The sequence below is a fragment of the Semicossyphus pulcher genome, unplaced genomic scaffold (assembly GCF_022749685.1).
Source record: "Semicossyphus pulcher isolate SPU_LCO1_2020_fin unplaced genomic scaffold, fSemPul1.0.p SCAF_10, whole genome shotgun sequence".
Taxonomy (NCBI): Eukaryota; Metazoa; Chordata; class Actinopteri; order Labriformes; family Labridae; genus Semicossyphus; species Semicossyphus pulcher.
The window spans coordinates 22432388-22453750 of NW_027211604.1; the positions used below are offsets into that span (position 1 = coordinate 22432388).

The window sequence follows — 21363 nt, forward strand, 5'->3', positions numbered from 1 at the left end:
GTGTGCTGTTTTCGTGTGTGCCTTCCTGTTTGGAACAATCTGCTCTATTCAGCTTGACGCGTGCTTGAAGCGGCCTATCTTTAGCGGAGCAGAGCGGAGAGACGCTTCTGGCCGGAGACAGAGCGCGGCGCGTGTTGTGGAATCACGAGGATTATTTCTGACTATTAGGCCGGAACTAAAATTCGCAGCTTGACAATGCCTCATTATACACATGTTCAATCTCCTCTCCTTTTCCTTAAGCTTGCATCACTGTGATGATACTGTGATTGTGCAGCATCATGGGGTTTTGTTCACTGTACTCATTGAAATTCCTCCCATATCTTGCTGTTATTTGGTGCCCGTGACGTGTTGATTTGGTTGGTACACCTCGGTGTGAAGCGGCATCTAGAAAAGTGCTGAGTGAGCTCAGAAAATACAGTGAATCAGACTTTGGAAGCTGCAGGAAATCAGTCAATTGATAGAGTCAATAGGAGTTGGAAACTGTCAGAAGCATTTCTAAGAAAGATTTTTCCCCATAAATAGTTTTCGTGCAGTTTCCAGAAAAAAATAGCCCCTTTGAAAGTTGCATGTTCGGGGTGTACGGCAACTCCTTGGGCTCTAAAGCAGGTAAGGTGCAAAAAAAGTCAAACGTTAAACAAATTACAGCCCGAGCATGAAAGTTTCCTCATGATGAATTCAATTACATCCCCCCGGAGCCACATATAGATTTGACATATAGATTTTCCCACACTGTCAGCTGTCATCTGCAGCGACTTCGATTTGCTTTTAAGACTTTTCAGAGAAGCAATCATCACGCTGCTGCCAGAATGTAAAGCGCTCGCTTGCTCAGCTTCCTTTGGCTGTCAATTCAGCGAGGTTTAATGCGTCCCCTCCTCCGGTCTGCCTCCTCCTGAGTTAATTCTGCTTCTCAGAGGTGGATCCAGATCTGGGAAAGGAGCTCCTACAGGCATGATTGCCATATTGTTGGTTGGTTTTATAATTTCCATGTTCCAATTCATGACCCTCAAAATGAAAGATGATGATGTCACACAAAAATATTTCCTTCTTAAAAATCGTCAGATTTGGTGTCTGCTCCTTCATATCTTAGATTTAAAACGTTCTCCCCCAGAACTGTCTTCACTCCGCATGAATCCTGTCCAACCAAGAAAACCTGACAGCATCACAGGACTCTTTGCCACGCGCAGTCTTATACAACGGAAGACACCTCAAGAAGACAAGAAGAAGGCACACAAGCAATGCTGAAACCGTCTGCTAAAAGCATCCCTTACATTGCAAATACATAGAAAAGACGCTCTTAACAGCTAAAAATACATCTTCATTGAACAGGCCCTTAGGCTAAAAGCATATAACAACATGTGATAAATTAAGGGTGTGCTGGCTTTGGTAGTGGACTAATAATGTGGTTAGATTTTGTATCCTTGTCATGTTTGGCATAAACAAAAGAGAAAGAGAGAACCCAGATGCAGACTATAAGAATTTGAATTTAATGAACACTAAAAGGAAAACCAAAAAGGCAGAGCAAAAGTCTTAATTCCAACAAGATAGAAAGGCCAAAACCAAAAGGCAAACAAATTAAAGAACATTAAAGTCTGTGATCATGTTGAGTGTGATTGATCAGTGTGCTCTACCTCTTTGTTTACTTCAGGGAGTTTTCCCATGTGGAAATTCTGACCAGAGAGCGGTTTCCTCGCACATCTAAACTTTTGGTCTGCTGGTAAAAGCTGCTGGGTGAACACAAACCAAACTGGCAGCAAACTATTTAGTGGTTTAATTTTGTGCTTTTGATACCCTTCTCTTATACTAACTCCAATATAGGGGAGGTTAATCTTCATCGATCAGGCCAAAAGATTGGCCTTTAGATTGGTGCTTTTATTTTAGTAATGCATGTAGCTTTAACTTTCGATTGCAACCTTAAATTTAATGTTACAACACTAACAATTTGGTCTTCGATTCGAATCAAACAAAAAGACTTTAGGTGTGAAAGCACCCTAACAACACTGGGGAGGTGAGAGTAATCAAGCACAGGTTAAACAAGCAGGAAACACACTGAGGCAGAAAGTAGATCAATAAGAGAGACTAACTAAAACAGGAAATGATCTCTGAACAATGAAATAAATGAAATGCATTACTAAACAAGAGTAACTCATGATAATCCCTAACCTGGAGCTAAAACTCACTTTGGTACTTATGGGGGCTTTCACATTAGGGATCCGGACCCAAGTGCACTGGACCCCAAAGTCCAGTGCATTTGATTAGTGTGAACACTAATCAAAAGTTGATCTGTGCCCAGATTCACTTGAAAAGGTGGTCACGGGTATGGTTCATGTGTATTCGGGTACGGTACGCATCAGATGTGAAAGCTAACCGTACCAAACCACGGAAATGGACTGCTTTTTATAACGCCTCCTCGAAATCCGCGTATTCGCACAGCACCGATCTCATCCTCTGAACTGCATGGCCAGGGCTGATACCGTAGGAATGCAGGTGAGACACTCGTTCTTGAGGCATAGTGCGAAGGTCAGCAAAATTGTACGAGCTTGGGATCATGCAATTTGCACGCTTTTCTACACTTCAACGACACATTGAAAATTGTTATGTAGTTGATGATACTCCTCTTCTTCTCCTTGTTTTTGAGGTGCATAACCGCAAGCTTCTGCTTCGGAGTCCTACCGCAAGCGTACTCGGGTACGGAAAGAAAGTATTAATGTGAAAGCAGATCGGTCGGGGAGAGGAGGGGTGGGCAACAGTACTCAGGTACGGTACGACGCAATTGTACCTCATGTGAAAACGCCCTTAGTCGCCTAAACCGAACCATACGTCAATAACAGCTTATTTTACATAGACACAGTCTCTCTAACGTTAACCATTCCGGTTAATACAAAACAGTATTATACAAAAGAAACATATTAAAGACGTTGCCATTAAATGTTGCAAAATATTGCATTGAACATACTGTCTGGTGTAATTCCACTGTCAGTGATGGATGTTCCAATATTGAGAACTTCCTACAATTGTCTGAATCTGCAGACATGAGAACAGAGTCGGGGTTTACAACTTTTCTTTTAAACTCTCCAGTTTTACTCTTCAAATAAATACTTGCGTCACTTTCTGGGTAAAAATGAGTGCAAATAATACCTTCAGGTTCACCTCCTATATTTCATCCCAAATTGGGCCCATTTGTGTGATTCATCTCTTTGAGAACTTCAAAAAAACAGAGATCTTAGAGATACTTTGGGGAGGCGGTGGGGAGCAGCCAGGAGGAGGTAAACATAAAAAGGAGCAAGCTTCATGATCAATCGACCAAGGCTAAAAAAAAATACAGCGTGAGTGGAGCAGCTTGAGGGTAAAGACTCTCTGTTCTATACACCCAGATCTACTCAGACCCCCTCCTCGCTCCATGAGGTATTAACACTTAGAACTTCAGCAGTGATTGCACAGCTAGCAGCATAAGTGTTTATACCTGTGGCTGTACAAAGGAGATTGTTAGATGCTCGCTGAGACCTTTAAAGCCCCTGCGGAGAGGAAACAAAGCCATAAGTAACCTGGTGGATAACGGGTAAACTTAATGAGCGTCAGGTAAAAGGCTGAACACTAAAGCACCATTATCAAAGTGAACCTTTTAATGCTCTGATAGTGCACTGGGGTCCGGTTCAGGTCTATTTATTCCCTTACAGGCGCAAAGCAATAAAAGGTCCACTTGTAATGGACTTTCAAGAAATCAATACATAATATCAGTGCATTATACATGTAAAGTAAATGGAGATACATTAAACAGACCTGGGCTCCATTTACAATGGTGGGAATTGATCGCTGTACAATGGTCTGTCAGTCTGTGTCTGTAATTGGTGGTACATCTGCAGAACTCTGTACAATTTGTGATGTTTTTTTTGTTGTTTTCAAAACACAGCAAAATATACAAAGAGATGTATTTATATTGAGAGATATAGATATATATTTAAGATATATTTCAGGAATATGACAAATAGAATTATGAACTTGATGCAAAAAAACGATAAAAGGATCAAGTTGTTCAGAATGGCACTGAAAAGATCCAGAGGAATGAGGTGTCTGACAAGAAAAAGATCGATCAGCCATAACAAAGCCATAATGATCACCTGCCTAATACTGTGTAGGACCACCAAAACAGGCATGGACTCCACCAGACCTCTGAAGGTGTGCTGAGGTATCTGGCACCAAGACGTTAGCAGCAGATCCTTTGAGTCCTGTAAGTTTTGAGGTGGGGCCTCCATGGATCGGACTTGTTTGTCCAGCACATCCCACAGATGCTCGACTGGATTGAGATCTGGGGAATTCGGAGGCCAAGTCAACACTTTGAATTTGTCGTGTTCCTCAAACCATTCCTGAACCATGTTTGCAGTGTGGCAGGGCGCGTTATCCTGCTGAAAGAGGCCACAGCCATTAGGGAATACAGTTTGCATGAACGGGTGTACTTGGTCTGTAACAATGTTAAAGTAGGTGGTACGTATCAAAGTAACATCTACCTGAATGGCAGGACCCATTAAGGTTTCCCAGCAGAACATTGCCCAAAGCATCACACTGCCTCCGCCGGCTCGCCTTCTTCCCATAGTGCATCCTGGTGCCATGTCTTCCCCAGGTAAGCGACGCACACGCACCCGGCCATCCACATGATGTAAAAGAAAACGTGATTCATCAGACCAGGACACCTTCTTCCATTGCTCCCTGGTCCAGCTCTGATGCTCCCTTGGACCGCTTTTGGTAGTCCTGACCACTGCAGACCGGGAACTCCTTACAAGAGCTGCAGTTTGGGAGATGCTCTGACCCAGTCTTCTAGCCATCACAATTTGGCCCTTGTCAAAGTCGCTCACATCCTTAAGCTTGCCAATTGTTCTTACTTTCAACACATCAACTTTAAGGACAAAATGTTCACTTGCTGCCTAACATATCCCACCCACTAACAGGTGCCATTGCAATGAGATAATCAATGTATTTCACTTCAAGAATGGATTGTAAACTTAAATTAATAATCTTGAAGATTTTCATTTAAATTAATGTCTGTTAAATCACTATCTATCGCCGAATGATGCAACACAATGGCGATTGAGCCTATGGCCCACTGATGAAAGCCTTTGTATTTGCAGTATTACAGACTGGGTGTCTGTGGCGACATAGTGGGGGAAAAAAAAAACAAGCAGCGCCCAGTTAGTGAGGCGTTTTCCATCACCCAGCAGTGGTTGGTCTGCCAGAGAGGGGAAAGCGGCTGCTTTTCCGCTCTTTGCAAGTGTTGCGAGTAAACAGTAATCTACTACGGTTGAACACACAAAGAAAAGATCGATGACTGCAGATACAACTTCAGCCGTCAGCGGGGGAAATCAAATAGTTAAAACCGGAGCCAACCGTGGACGTCACACATGCGACAAGGTCTTCGTTTGAAATTTTACTTAGTTTTTACCTCGTTTCTAATTCGCATTTTACGCTGCACCTCTAGATCCTGGCCGTTTTTATCTGCATGTTTCACCTAGTGTAATTGTTTTAGCGATCACCCTCTTGGATTTTTAAACATTTACGTTTGCTGGTCCAGACAGCCTTCCGAGGCTAGCACTACCGGCTTGTTTTTAGCTAACATGGGAGCTAACAGGGATTACTGATACACCTGCAAGACGGAATCAACTGTCAACCGCAGACTGAATCGGGAGAAACTCACGGCCATATAACCTGCTTACCGGAGGCTGATCCATCACAGCAGACCCAGTCTTTGGCCTGTGCCGGTAAGTCTCGTCTCTGCTAGGACCTCCTGTGTATTACGTTACGAGCCTACTTTCCCCTGCAGGCTCCCATTGTGGAGCCCCTGCGGGTAAGTTTCGTCATTGGACCCTGCTGGGCGCTAAGCGCAAGGCCCTGGTTAGCTCCACTCCTAGCCAGAAGGAGCCGTGGACTGCTGCCCATAAAGGTAATCATGCTGGCAAGCTCCCCCGTTGTCCCCCTCCACCTCAGGCCCTCCAGCTGAACAAATTCTCCATAGGTGCGCAGGACTTCCCCCCACTTGCCGGTCACCGCACACCCCCATCGTCTCCGGAGTCTGATGGGCCCCTGTTGCCGCCCCCACTCTCCATGACTGTGTCCAAGCCGTCCTTCTCTCCTGTCAGCCATCGCTCTCAACGACAACCCTTTCATGACCCGGCTACGTGCAGTTCACTCCTCGCCCTGCGTCCAGCTCTCCAGCGGGGAGCCTCTCTGCTGGGAAGGACGCCGGCCCCTCACTGCAACGGTCCCCCTCTGTGACCTTCCATCCTCAGCCAGTGAACGTGGCGCGCCATGTGGATGCTGAGCATACACTCCTCCGTCTGTTTTTCTCCCCATCAACATTGATTATCGGTGATTCCATAACCAGGAATGTGCGTTTCTTTAATGCTGTCACACACCGTCTCCCAGGTGCCACGGTTCCTGTCATTCATGAAAAGCTTCAGGGCCTATTGCTCTCACTCCCATCCTCAATTAAAAGAATAATAATTCACGTGGGGTTAAATGACACATCCCTTCAACAGTCCGAGGTGACTAAATCTCATTTTAACCACCTTTTTAATTTTCCGTGCCGTGGAAAGTCTGTTTTTATCTCTGGTCCCATTCCTACTGTGGGCCGCGGTACTGGTCGTTTCAGCAGACTCCTTAGCCTCCACACCTGGCTTCAGTCTGCTTGTAGGGCTCACGATGTGGGTTTCATTGACAATTTTAATCTGTTTTGGGACCGACCATCACTTTTTAACAAAGATGGAATTCACCCAAACAAAATGGGTTCAGGAATGCTAGCCGCTAATATACAATATGCGGTGCAGTTGTCTCCACGTGATTGACTGTTTACACTCCACACACACGCCCCGGAGCCTGCTTCCCCTTCTTCCTCTCCGGTTTCATCTCTGCCTACAATACAATAACAATAACCTATAATAAAAAATTCACTGGTTCATCTCCCTATTCAGACTGTTGTCACAGAAAGGGCTTCCCGTCCACGATGCACTTTAAAAAGGGTAAACAAAATCAATCTTCGTTACATAAAATGTAACACCGTTCCACCACCACCCACTATGTGTAAGATGGCTCTTTTAAATGTGAGGTCTCTCTAATAAGACTTATTCTAAATGAGTTTACAGTTCCTCACTAAAACTTGGTTGGAGTCTGGTGAATATAGCCAGCTCTAAGAATTATGTCCCCCCGAGTTATGACTTTTTTAGTTCACTCAGGCTTTGTGGACGTAGAGGAGGTATTGCAGTCATTTTCAAAAAATGCCACCCTTGCACTCCCATAGGGACTAATGTTTACACCAGTTTTGAGGTGTTTATGTTTAAAACATGTGTTACTGTGTATCGCCCGCCCAAAAAGAATGCCATTTTCCTAGCTGAATTCACTGAGTTTTTATCAACACTTGTTTTAAACTATGACAAAATTTTAATATCTGGGGATTTCAACTTTCATGTGGACACTCCAACACCAGCGCCGCTCAGTTTCTTGGAACCATGGACTCTTTTAAATTTACTGTAACCAGTCCAACTCACAACCGTGGCCATACCTTGGACTTAGTTTTTACCCTTGGTCTGTCCATTGCTTCTCTCGCTGTGGAAGACTTGAATGTCTCAGACCATCAGTGTATCAGGTTCTCCATCTTGTTTCACACTGTCCACCATTCTCAATTACCTGTTTGCGACTCCCGCTACGTAAACACATCTGCTGCAAGTAATTTCTCAGATGCCTACATAACCTCCTCTCTGTTCAACACTCTTGAGGCAAAACCCCTTCAGCTGGACACAGACAAATTGGTCTCAAATTTTAATTCAATTTGTGGAGACATCTTGGAGTCTGTAGCCCCCCTGAAAGTCAGGAAACCGAGAGCCAAATCTCAGCCCTGGCTGAATAGTGACACACGTGCTCTTAGGCAACCATGTCGTAAGGCAGAACGCAAATGGAAAAAGGATAGGCTACAGGTGTCTTCTGAGATACTGAAAGGCTGTCTGGAGAATCATCTGCCTGGTGTCTGCCTGCTCTGCCATCCTTAATGACTTTCAGCCTGTGTCCCTCTTCAACATTTATGACACAATCTCTCACACAAAGTCCACCACCTGGCCCCTGGACACTGTTCCTACACATTTTGTCAAAGAAGTGTTGGACACTGTATGTCCCACAATTTCCCTTATTATTAACAGCAGTCTTGCAAATGGAACTGTACCGTCCTGTTTTAAACATGCAACAGTCCAACCTCTTATTAAAAAGGCCTAACATTGACAAATCACAACTAAACAATTTCCATCCCATCTCCAAGCTCCCATTCCTGTCCAAAGTGCTGGAGAAAATTGTCTACACTCAGCTTCTGTCTCATCTAGACAACAACAACATCATGGAGAAATTCCAATCCGGTTTCAGGGCTCGTCACAGCACTGAATCTCTTCTTAAAGTCTCAAATGATCTATTGTTGTCTTTAGACTCTGGTAAATGTGCCATTTTAATTCTTTTAGACCTCAGCGTGGCCTTTGATACAGTGGATCATTGTATTTTATTAAACAATCTTAAAGACCAGGTTGGCATCCAGGGCTCTGCCCTCAAGTGGTTTGTGTCCTATTTAACTGACAGGACTTTCTCTGTTAAGATTGGCAGCCTCTCCTCTTCTACTGCCCATATAACTTGTGGTGTACCTCAAGGCTCCATCTTAGGGCCCATTTTATTTGCGCTGTATATGCTTCCCTTAGGCTCCATCTTCTGCAAGCACAATGTCTCCTTTCACTGTTACACCGATGACACGCAAATATACGTTCCATTGAATCCGAGGGATTCCAGCTCCATCACATCCATTCTTTATTGCATCCAGGACGTGAAATGCTGAATGGCAAAAAACTGTCTTGAGCTTAATGACAACAAGACAGAAGTGATTGTTTTTGGTCCCCCCATCACCACAGGTAGTATAGCCAGCCACCTAGGGCCATTGTCATCAAAAATCCATACCCAGGCCAGGAATCTCGGGAACTAAAATTTGACAAACAGATCAACTCCGTGGTGAAAGATTGCTATTTTCAGCTAAGGAACATTGCCAAACTTAAATCCATCCTCTCTCTCAACGACATGAAAACCGTCATCACTGCATTAATCTCCTCAAGACTAGATTACTGCAACTCACTGTACCTGGGTGTTGGCCAGTCCTCTTTGTGTCGCCTGCAGCTGGTGCAGAATTCTGCAGCGAGACTTCTAACCGGTTTAAGAAAAAGAGACAGCATTAAATCGATACTAGCATCCCTGCACTGGCTGCCTGTTAAATACATGATTGATTTTAAGGTTCTTCTAATTGTTTTTAAGGCCACACATGGGCTGGCACCCCTGTATATCTCAGAACTCCTTTGCCCCTACTCTACCACTAGGCCCTTCAGATCCTCAGAGCAACTGTTCTTAACTGTTCCAAGGTCAAGGCTAGTGGGTAAGGGAGACCACGCCTTTGCAGTGGCAGCTCCAAAGCTTTGGAATAGCCTACCATTTTCCATCAAACGTTCCCCCTCCATTGACTCTTTTAAGATAAAACTCATTTGCATTTGGTTGCTCTTAGTGTTTCTAGTGTTTTAGACACGTTTATTGCTTTGTACTTTTTCTATTGTCATTTATTGTTGTTTTTTGTTGTTTTGGTTTGTCGTTTATTTTAACTTGTACAGCACTTTGGTCAACTCTGGTTGTTTTTAAATGTGCTACATAAATAAACTTGACTTGACTTGACTTGTATATCTGGGAAGTGTGCTCCCGCAATTATCGTTTATCGCCATAGGTGCGCCAAAGAGAACGAAACAGAGATCTTCGAGATTATAACTTTAATATCCTCATAATACACAATAATGTTTTAAGTTTTTTCCCCCTTATAACAAATGTTCAATGTATTTCCCTGTGTCAAAACTTTAATATCACCATCTCCAGCTTCTGGCCTGCTGATGTTATTGTCCATGAAACCTAAAAAAAAATTGCAGGAAAAACAGTTTTCTTGACCTTAGACTACAATATATCACACACACACTACACAGCCAATACAGTCACCTACCCTCAGGCCAGAGATACAGATCACTCACCTTCAGGACAAAGAGATCCATGTCAAGCTTCGTGCCCACTTCCATCAGACCATTTTTTTGTGTTTTATTCATTATGTCTTACAAGCTTTACTTATAACTGTTGATTTTTCTATGGATGTGATATGCGTGTGGTATGTTGTTGTGTAGCCTATGTGAACCGTATACGCACAAAAGACTTGACACAAATGAAGTTCCTAACAGATAGCCAAAGTTATTTGAAATTAATATCTCCACAGTGGCAGAACAGACTGTTACCATTCAAACTGCATGTTAAACATCTGCATCCCTCATTTATAATTAAACTGAGAAAATAGCCCTTACTTTGGGCAACATAGGAATTAGCCCAACTTTACAGATCTGTATATCCAACAGGGAATACCAAACAGAGAAAACCAATCATGAAGGTTGAGAACAATTACAGTCTTGGTAAATAGTAAGTAATTAATGACCTCACTGTTTGTGTATGCATTAGTTCAGGGATCTATTTGCTTTTGAATTCTCATCTGAGGATTAGCAGTACAATAGTTTCCTGTCACAAGGGAAATACTTTCTTCCAGTTCAGATATTGTGTGTTGTGGCAGCAGATCTCTCGTCTTTGTTTGCTTAATTAATACTCTGTTGTGGGCTGTTACAAGTAATTGTTCTTGCAATTAGAGTGTTGGCTGGAAATGCTATACTGACACAGGCCTCAGCTAGAGACAATTAACACTACAGTGCTTCTGTGATTTATTAGAGTACATAAGAGTACACTCGTCAGAGATGTGGTTTAAGACTTTTAAATGAAATGCAGAAGTAGAGCTTTGAAGGCGAATGTAATGTTAGGATAGTGAATGAAGGGACCGCCTGTATATGAGATAAAACCAACCAAAAATATGTTCCAGTACCCGTCTGTGAGAGAAAAAGATGCAATATTTCAAAGACGACAAAGTTTGGTGACATTCTTGGTGTGGCAGTCCAAATTCAAATCAGGATTAAAAAGCACTTCAAGACTGCTCACTGGGGGGTTTGAGGTTTAGACGGAGGGATTTAGGGATGGTGCACAGCTTCTTTCTCAGGGTCGGGAATATTCATCACACGATGGACAGGAAGCAACTTGTTTAAACCCTGAAACCTTTTAATCTGAATTATGCAGACGGTAGACCAATCGGAGATCATTCAAGTGGAAGCAGGACGGTAAAACTTTGGTGAGGCTGGCAGAGAACACCAGCGATGGTAACTGTAGACAGCATTTCTGGCCAAAGTTGAGTTAAATAAAATTCTTCCCTGTTCCCTGTAAGGACAAATTACAAACAGATGTCTTGTAGGCTCCCCCTGGACTGCAAGAAGCTAACACATTTTCATTTTCTCATTCTCAGACAAACATATACAAAGGATACACAAAGTGCAGTCTCTTTTCTCTGTCTATGCTGGACTTTAACAATGAATTTAAGGTTGCAATCTGAAGTTAAAGCTACATGCATTAAAATAAAAGCGCCAATCTTTTGGCCAGATAGCTAAAGATTAAACTCCCCTAAATATTTAAGTTAATATAAGAAAAGTTACCACTGGCAAAGAATTAAAACCCTAAATTAGTTGCTATAATTGAAATCAAATTCAAAAGCCCACTCATAGTGTCTGTTCCATTTCAAATCCCATGTATACCCACTACACTTGAGTCAGGCGTACCCGTTTAGCAAATACGCAAAAGAACAACATTTCCCATGATGCCCCGCTCCGCTGCAGACCCGCCCCCTTCGTTTGAATGGCAAGTTGTTTGTTTCAGTCCGACCAGCTGCTGACTATTCCAGTCGGAGAGCAAACATGGGGAACAGCGGTCCTCTGCTCACCCATTTAACAGGTCTGACAAGGTACGGGAAGCTGTAAGGAAAGTCACTTCCGCTTCACGTTTTTTCTTCAAATTAAAAGCACCAGACCTAAAACTATGAGAAACAGTCCATTAACACATTGCCATTTAAATCAGGGGAGCTGTGTTTTGTATTTGACAGTGTTTGTCTATGTGTCATTTCAATATGTTTCAATATTAGCCTAACTTCCATTACGTTATATTTTCATATTAAATAATGTATCTATCTTTCCTGTCTGCCATATAAAAGATTCCAGGAGATCTTTCATCAGCTTAGCTCAGCACAACAGCTAGCCACGCTGCATCCGAAAAAGTACCTCTAAAAGTTACTAATTAACACATTATTTATATTTTTTTGGTCTGTACAAAAAGGGTAAAAAAACAAACGTTGACCGAGGGGCTATGTACCAGTCACATCGTTGCCCTGTGCAGTTGCTAGGTGAACCAGTGAAGCTCCTAACTAAAATTGTGACACATAGCTGTAGCTACTTAGCTTGTAGCTGTAGCATATTTAGCATTTTTGCTAATACTACTATTAAAAACAAGCAAATGAATACTTATAAAATAAGATAAGATAAGCTTTATTGATATCCCACAGGGGATATTTACTCATCACAGCAGCTTACAAGACAGGCAAATTAAATGTACTCAAGTAATAAAAATAGTCAAAAAGTACAGGTAGCAATATAAAGATAAAAGAAATATGACAATATAAACAGTAGCATAACAATTTTTAAAAGACTATTCACACTTTGTACACATTTTTCCCTGTCGAAAGATATGCATGGGTTATTTTTCTACACAGAAAATTGAAAACACATGGCGTGTAGTAATATGATTCAAAACCATGAGATAGAAAACATTATTATTATTATTATTATTATTATTATTACATTATATGGCATGATACTAGCAAATACTAGTATTTCCAAATGTTTGGCTCTTTGTAGATATTTTTAGAAGTATGATGCTTAATTCTGCACATTCAACGTATTAATAAAACATGGGAGGCACGTTTGAGATGAAACTACAGCTATGGCCACAAACAGGTTCAGGGCTTTGATCAGCGCACCCTCCTAGCTTGTGCCGAAGACTTTTATTTTGAAAACCTGCCACCAGAAGTGTGAGCGGTTCCGTTGCAGGTTTTGACAGCAGGTCCGTTTTACCTCTTTGCTTTTCTTTATTCCACCCTGCCTCGCTCTTTCTTTCTCTATTTAAAACGCCTTAGCCTGCCGTATGTGTGTATTTATTTATTTATGCATCTTATTTGAAAGTGTTTAGGATTTTTTACATTTTAGTCGTTCCTCAAATGAGAAGACGTAAAAGATGGAGCTTCATATTTTAGAGCACAGCTTGAAAGTGGCGAGTATAGAAAAAGAGGGGATCCAGATTTGCACTCACGGATTAATAAAACTCGCTTTCTTGGCCTCCAAAACAAGGTACGTAACTTCACAGGCGCGACAGCTACACGGAAATATACACTGTCATTTATGTTTTTCACAGACTCCACAGTGCTGTGCGTGTTTACTGTGAGGATACTGCTGTTGATAACATTGTAGCAAACTAATGCTGGGGGCTGCATGTAGTTGTATGCTTGTGTTAAAAGGCAAGGGTGTTCATTTCTGCCCCAGCTTGTTCCTTTAGTTGTATTTGTGCTTTAAAAATGCAGCTTTTTGTGTTATTTTGAGAGCAGCAGACTGTGTGTTTGGTCTCTGCCACCAGTTTCCAGGCCTATCCTTGTTCTGTAGTGTCATTTTGTAGCTTTGTGCCATCTGTAGCTGGGTCGACGCCAGTGGGGGTGTGTGTCTCTCTACTGTATGTGTGTGTGTGTGTGTGTGTGTGTGTGTGTGTGTGTGTGTGTGTGTGTGTGTGTGTGTGTTTGTGCATTAGTCTATTTTTCCTTCTCACAGGGAAATTATAACATGTTTTCAACCAAACTTTAGTGCAAGTCATGTATTATGTGTCCTGTCCTGTGAAGAAGGTGTTTCATTGTGAGCCATTCTACCTGGGAAAACTTTAATTAAATACCCATTTCATTGTCATCACAACAGGCCTGCACACTTGCCATCGCTCTGTTGTGCTGTTTTATTACCTCCACAGTCTATTAATATTAGCCTAAGCAAATTAGCTCACTTAACTGACACACTGGCTGTGCCTGCCCTGAATACCTTACAACAGGCAGCGAGCTGGTAATGAAAACTCCCTCTGTGCTGAGGAGACGTTACTGATAAAACACAGTTCCTATAAACATACTCATTACCTCATGTAAATTAAATTAACCTCTGGATTTTACTTTGAAAGGGCTGCAGTCAAACAGTATTTCCTTTACTGATTCTGTTATATAATGTCTTAAAAAGGGATATTTGCACAGGGTTATGTTTTCAAATCTATTGTTTTGTTTGACCAAAAGTCCGAAACTAACAATATTCATGCGACAATGATTGAAAAGCAGAAAATGTTCATACCAGAGCTGCTTGAACCATAAAGTATTTAGAATTTTTGCTAGACTAATTGATGTAAACAATGAATATCACAATCAAAATAGTTTTTGATTGATTATCTGTCAATCAACTATGCAATTAATTATTTCAGCTTTAAAGTATGCAGTTTTGAAATGAAATAAAACCCTCTGTATTCAGTGTGATCGTTCCAATGGGTGCACTGTGCAACCAAAATAATCCTTTTATTCTCGTTAAACTACATCATCTCGTTGCTGTTTAAAGCACCTTTTGTAGTCACGATCGCTGTAACGCAATAACACATATCCTGTGATTTCCCAGCTATGCCCGACACCTTTTGAAGTGTGAACTGATTTGTTTTGCTGGTGGAAAATAGCCAGACGCAGCCGCCATGTATATAACACAAGTCCATAAGACAAGCTGCAGACCTACATGTCTCTTAATGAGCTATAGCATCAGGTTGCATGGACATAATCTGCTTTAATGCAAACCATTTAGAACAAAATTTCTCTTTGAATCGTGCATTGTTTTGATGAAAATATTTGGCTCTTCAATCACACATTGCTGGCTTTCCTGCAGAAAGCAGATTAGCAGAACAAGTAATGCTGTAAGAAAGAAGAAGGCTAAGACTTTGAGAATTCTCTGAAAGCTCTGATATATTCACCTTAATAACAGGGAAGTGCCCAACAAACAAACATGAATGCTTCACTTTAACCAAAGTCCATTGTTATATTGTATATAGAAGAAATTGTAACACTCTCCTTTCTACTCTGCAATTGTAAAACTATCTCAAGTTGTTTGGTGACTCTACATGAATTCTTGCAAGAGGGGTTTAAGACCTGGTCAATACCAACTCGAGCATGGTGGCCGCTTCTGATGACAGTTAACTACCGCTGCAAACAAATAGGCTATATAGCCTAATATATGATGATTTAGGGGTCTCGAGGATCTCAGTTTTGTTCTCTTTGGTGGCGCCTATGGCGATAAACGCTAATTGTATACACAGTGTGGCATGTGTGACGTCCACGGTTGGCTCCGGTTGTAACTCTTGATTTTCCTGGCTGACGGTCGCTTTCCTTTTTAGACTGTTTGCTTCATCTGAGCGTCAAATTTGTTTTTTTTGTCTTTGGATTTTCACTTATTTTTGAAGTTGTATCTGTAGTCATCAATATTTTCTTTGTTTGTTCAGCCATAGTAGATTACTGTTTACTCGCAACACTTGCAGAGACCAGAAAAGCAGCCGCTTAGCTTCGCCTACCCTCTCTGGCAGGCCGACCACTGCTGGCTGATGGAAAACGCGTCACTAACTGGATGCGCTTGGGATTTTTTCCACGAAAGTCGCCTCAGACACCCAGTCTGTAATACTGCAAATACAAAGGCTTTCATCAGTGGGCCACAGGCTCAATCACCATTGTGTTACCTCATTCAGCGATAGACAGTGACTTAACAGACATTTATTTAAATGAAAATCTTTGAGATTATCACTTTAACTCCATACTTACTCAACAAAATCCTCGCCCCAGCAGCCATTTAACTCAGCAGATGATGGCTTTAACACAAGCCACCTATAATCAATACTAATGTCGCTTCACTGTGTAAAGTAGCACCTCTAACCTTTTTTCCCATAAACATTAGTTCTACACTTCATTGTTTGAGATTACAGTAGAGATTGTCAAATGTTAAGGAAAGGTGGAGTGTGGATCATCACTTTAAAAATAACATCATAACACCAGAACTGGACCACATGTTTCTGAACATAATTCTGTAGGCTGGCTAATATAGTTTGATTGAAACTGGATTATTGAGGTGGACATGGATATTTAACAGTCTGAAAATCACTGTGTATTAGCCAATATGTATTTTTTTAATGATCATATATGTATCTTTAGATATGATATTATTATTTGCAAGATTGTATGGCAACTTTTTTGTCAGGCTCTAGAACTGAGATTTATTTATTCCATATTTAAGTGACTGAAATAGGAGATATAGAGTCAGTACACTCAAGAAGAAGAAGAATATTAATCCCAGAGAGGAAATTCAATCTTTTCACTCTGTTTTTACAAACATGCTACACACAAACAAAAGGCCCCAAATACACACATGCTCGAACACATGCACTAATGGAGAGATGTCAGAGTGAGGGGGCTGCACATGGACATGCAGCCCGAGTACGAGTAGATTCAGTGCCTTGCTCAAGGAAACCTCGACCGAGCCCAGGAGAGGAACTGGCCCCTCTCCAGCTACCAGCCCCAATTCCATGCTTGGTCCGCACTGGGACTTGAACCGGCCACCCTCCCGTTCCCATGTCACTGAGCTACCGTCTACTGTTGCTTTAAATCTGTCAATCAGAAGCAAGCTACTATTACAGAATCATATCTTAGATAGACAGATAGTTTAAAGAAATGAAGAGTGAATCTGTAGTTAATGCAACATTAATAGACTAACTTTTGGTCCGTGATTTTCTAGCCAAAACCAGTGATAACAAATGCTAAATACTGACCCGCATATTCTTTCACAGGAGACATGTAATTTACATCCACCTTAAATTATACATTCAAAGTAGTGTTCTTAGGCTGCATCCACCTCTACAGAGTGTTCCACTGTCAAATTGACAGACTATTTGTGTCCAGTCTGTGGGTGTGACTATGAGCTAACGGTGCTAGTTTCGGTTGTGCTTGTAGGCTAGATGTTAACGAGTAAACTAGTAATTTTAACTTCCTGTTACTTTTAACTTTACATGTTGGACTTTGTTTTAATCCCCCAGCTGCTGTGGTCTGCAGGTTATTTGAGCACTATAAATATATAGAGCATCAGCTCTGACCGCTGTTTGCTCTCATTTGGTTTTGTTACAGTTAGTAGGCAATATCTGAGGAGAGACGGTAGGTGATGTAAGAGAAACAAATGAAGGTTTCCCAGGGTTAGTCGGACAACGGATTCAGTGTTTGGGCCGAATTCTTGAGTGGTGCACCTCGTTTAGAGGCTGCATGTTTGGATGGTCATGCCAGCCATCCATTAGTGATTACATAAGTTCATATCATTTGACTGAGAGCCTGAGAGACACGACTCTGGGTTTGCAGCTAGATTCTTGTTCTTTCCTCGTGTTTCCTTCTCGTGTTCTCTTTAAACTCCCATCTTGTTCCTCGTGTTGAAGCAAAAACTCACAGGCGCACCTTCATTCCTCCTCCTGCTGATAAGCCCGTCAACAACTTTCCTCCTTATCGCGGTGAATGTTCTGTGCCTCCTTTTTCCCGACAACGTGTTGATTTGCTTGATTAAACTAGTTTGTGGAGTATTAACCATCAAACCTCCTGTCCTGTCTCTCTCCTATGATTGTACGTGAATTCACAACCTTACATTATGTATTTAAGAAAAACACACAAACAAGGAAAAGTGATAAAAGTAAAAAAAAATCCTATGACTTGCACTGAGCTGAAAAACTATTAATACCTGGTATCTGTTGTAAAAACTATTGATATAGAGGCCGACACAGTACCTGCATTTAGATACCAATACAATACTGAATTTGACGGTACTGATGCAATTAGTTTTTATACTTTAGAAAGGGAAAACACATGTTTTAGCCCTTTTTTGCTATTAAAGGGGACATATTTTAGCTTTGCAATCAATTTTAACGTTGGTAAAGTTTGTGTCGTTTCAAAAATTGTTTCCATATTTTAGTTTAATTATGTTTTGGAGCCTCTCCTTCCTCCTGACACCAACAAGCAGTTTTGGCATTCAAAGGTCAGACCTCAGCCACGATTGGCTGACAGTATTTGGAGTGACCGCGTAGTCCCGCGTAGGGAGCGGCTGCACTGCACTGTCACTCCAAAGTTGTAGAAAACATGGTTGCTCTAGGATCGGTTATTCAGCCTTATATGTACGACCCAGAATCACCAGGAGGTGTCAGAATGGTAAGTTGAATTCTTGGCAATGACAGCCGATTTCAGCGAAACCTGCAGCTGTTCTGAACGGCCCGTTTCAGACGCGACCTTTTTAAAAAGGTCATTCTGGAAAAACAGAATTATGCAGTTTTTACTTTTTCACTGTGAACAATAAAAACCCAAACATTTGAAACCCAAAATATGAGAATATCCATTCAAAAGGTACGGCCCCTTTAAGATGTTGAATTAACTGATTCATAGAACACCATTTTAGTCAAACCACTTTTTCACAACATGTCAACATTCATCCATTCAGGGATCGATAAGCTGATCCTTTGATTAGTGCACAACCTACTTTATCTCCTGAGCCACAGCCAACCAAATAATACGCACAATGCATCGGTGTTTAAGCTAGCTAAACAACATGTAATGTTTATGCTGTTACGTGTATTGCCAAACCCAAAGTCTGCAGTTCCTCTCACCACTACAAAGCTTTTAAGCCTCTTTAGCTCATTGTTTTGGTTTTCTTACCTGAAAACTCCAATAAAATCTACCTCGTTTCTCGCAGCAGGCAGCTTTTTAGGCAATAAGAAGCCCTTTAAATCTGCTGTACACCATGCAGCCCGCACTAAACAGCAAACAGACAAAGTTAGCACCTAGCTGGGGACCAAAGTGGAGCGTTTAGCAGCTGTAAAGTCAGATGTTTTTCTCAGATGGAGGAGACAAAAACAGCGACAGTTATGAATATGAGATTTGTATTTATAAAATGGTCTGATATGAAACTTCCAATTGATGCTATTTCCCCAAGTATGCTGGCTGAATAAACAACTGATTATAACATCTTTACCAGAGGACAAATAGGAGATGATTATGTGCAAGTGTTTTGTTTTTCAGCTTGTTCTACAGCCACAATTATCCATTAATGCAAGTTTGCTTTAGTAAAGCAGTCTTAGGATGGATCATGAACATTTCTTGTAGAAGTAAATACGCTTCAGAATCATATCCCAGCTCAGTGCTGCAGACACTTTTCAATGGCTTTGAGAACAGTAGGTTCAGTCCCAGGTCAGGAATACAAACAACAGAGATTACGATATCCTCTTTATAAGGCTGTTTTCCCACTGGTCAAACAAACCCTGCTAACACCCGGCTTTTTTGCTTAATGGGAAACGCTACAATCAGCATTCAGACCTGGATCAAATGACTCTGCAGTAGACCCGGGTAATTATCGCCTCTGCTCCGATCGGCATTGATGGGAACACAAAACCTGTGTCGACACTCTGTCGGTAACTTCTGCGACTCCTTGTCATCTCAGCTACAAATTTCGCCCGTCTCCGTTCGAGCAGCACTCGGACATCCTTCCAAATTTGTCGGCGCCAAGTTTGTTACACAGACTGAATGAGTAATAGATACAATAAAGACCTAACCACCGTAATATCTTCACTGTTTACTGACCCTGTCTCCGGCGCGTTTGTGATGTCAGACGGTGACGCAGCAGAAAAGAGACCAACAGGAGTATACTTCACTGGCAATGGGAAAAGAGACAATCGGCATCTATAAGCAGGTCTTCCCGGGTCTAAAAGACCTGCGTCAACGTGCTAAATTTAGATGGGAAAGGGGTATAAAATAAATTCAACTCATTAACTGACATCAACAATGAATTTATTTGTGCAGAACTCTGGTTCGGTTTATCTTGTATTAAATCAGCATCCTCTCTATGAGTCCGTCCCCTTGGGTTGGGCCGTTTTTACTAACATGTTTGTTGTGTTTGCCACGGATGAGTTGCGAGTGTTTTGCAAAGCCTGAACTCATTGGAAGGCTCCCTGTGAAGTTCCTTGCTTGCACACAGAATGTGAGTAATGCAGGCTAAATGTTCAGCGATCTCCCCCTCTGTGGCGGATAATACGTTTAATCTCTGCGCTGATTTGCTGTTTCACTGTTAATCTGGATGGAACACAGTGTCATATAATAGAGTGAAGTCATTAAGTAGTGCTCATAATGGCATGATCATGATTAAAGGAGTATTATTAACTCAGGTACAAGACAAAAACTCATCAGCCCACACTGTAAGTCAAAGTGATTTCCGACAGCTTATTTAATTCTAAGAAACAGTCCCATTTCCACACAAAGCATTGTTGAGTCTTCTCTGTTATCCGCCTGTTGTTTTTCACACCTTTCAGCCAAATCTGACGTGTGAGCCTTCAGTGGCCGGCCTGTAATGATGTGATTATCACAGCCGTGTTGTGCATGCTGTTTATCCAGCTCACTGCTGAGTGCTTTCCTTTGTGCTGGAGAAAGTCTGCTGGGCATAATTTCAAGCTTATTTATATCCTTCTATTCAATATCCTTCATTTGGTCCATTCACTCCTGACAGCTGGATTCCAGAAAGAAAAGTAGCTGCGACAAAAAGTATCTCAGAGAAAGGACGTTATTTATAAGATGGATATTTTATAAGATGACACAATAGGGAAGACAGAAGTCTGATGTGTTGGAGAATGTGAACACAAGCTGCTTCATTAGAGCTTAGTAACAAATAAAATACAGTCTGGTTATTGGCAGATTTATGATTTAGAAGAGGAACTATCAGATCACTGATTATGAATTCCCTGGGTATAAGATGACAGCTTTCTACATCTACAGTTTGTAGATATTCTGCGCTGTGGACAAAATGTCGAGGCCTATAAGTGGCCTCAAAGAGTGGGTATTGTGCTGTTTCACATTTTAATACATATATATAATTTTAGAAAGTTGGATGTCCAGACTAAACGTGGGTGAAGTTTCAAATCTCTAGGTAAAAGTATGTTGGAGTAATCCCCAAGCTTCTCAGCTCAGTCTGCAGGCTGCTGTGAACGCCAGGTTTCACACAGTTTTTTCTTCAAGCTGCACTTCCACAGGCTTCAGAGAGCTGGCCAATCAGAAGAAAGTGGGCTTGTAGGGGCGGGGTTTCTTAAAGGGACAGAGCTGTCTGTGTCGTTTCAGGCAGAGGCTGTATGAGGAGAGAAAAATTATGACTTTTTAAAACTGTAAATTATGCTAAGCTACTCCACAGGTATCACAGAGCGACATGTGAAGCCCCCCTTTAATCTGAGTTGAAATACCAAGTTGGATCTATA

At 41.6% G+C, this 21363-nt stretch overlaps 1 protein-coding gene across 1 annotated transcript in view; it reads left to right on the forward strand.

The window, feature by feature from the left end:
* The first annotated feature begins 13095 nt into the window (after positions 1 to 13095).
* Positions 13096 to 21363, forward strand: part of castor2 (cytosolic arginine sensor for mTORC1 subunit 2) — a 28276-nt gene continuing 20008 nt past the window's right edge. The window contains exon 1 of the mRNA XM_069671696.1: positions 13096 to 13349. Coding sequence (XP_069527797.1) covers positions 13237 to 13349 — 113 coding nt within the window. The 5' untranslated portion in view covers positions 13096 to 13236. The remainder of the gene's footprint in view (positions 13350 to 21363) is intronic.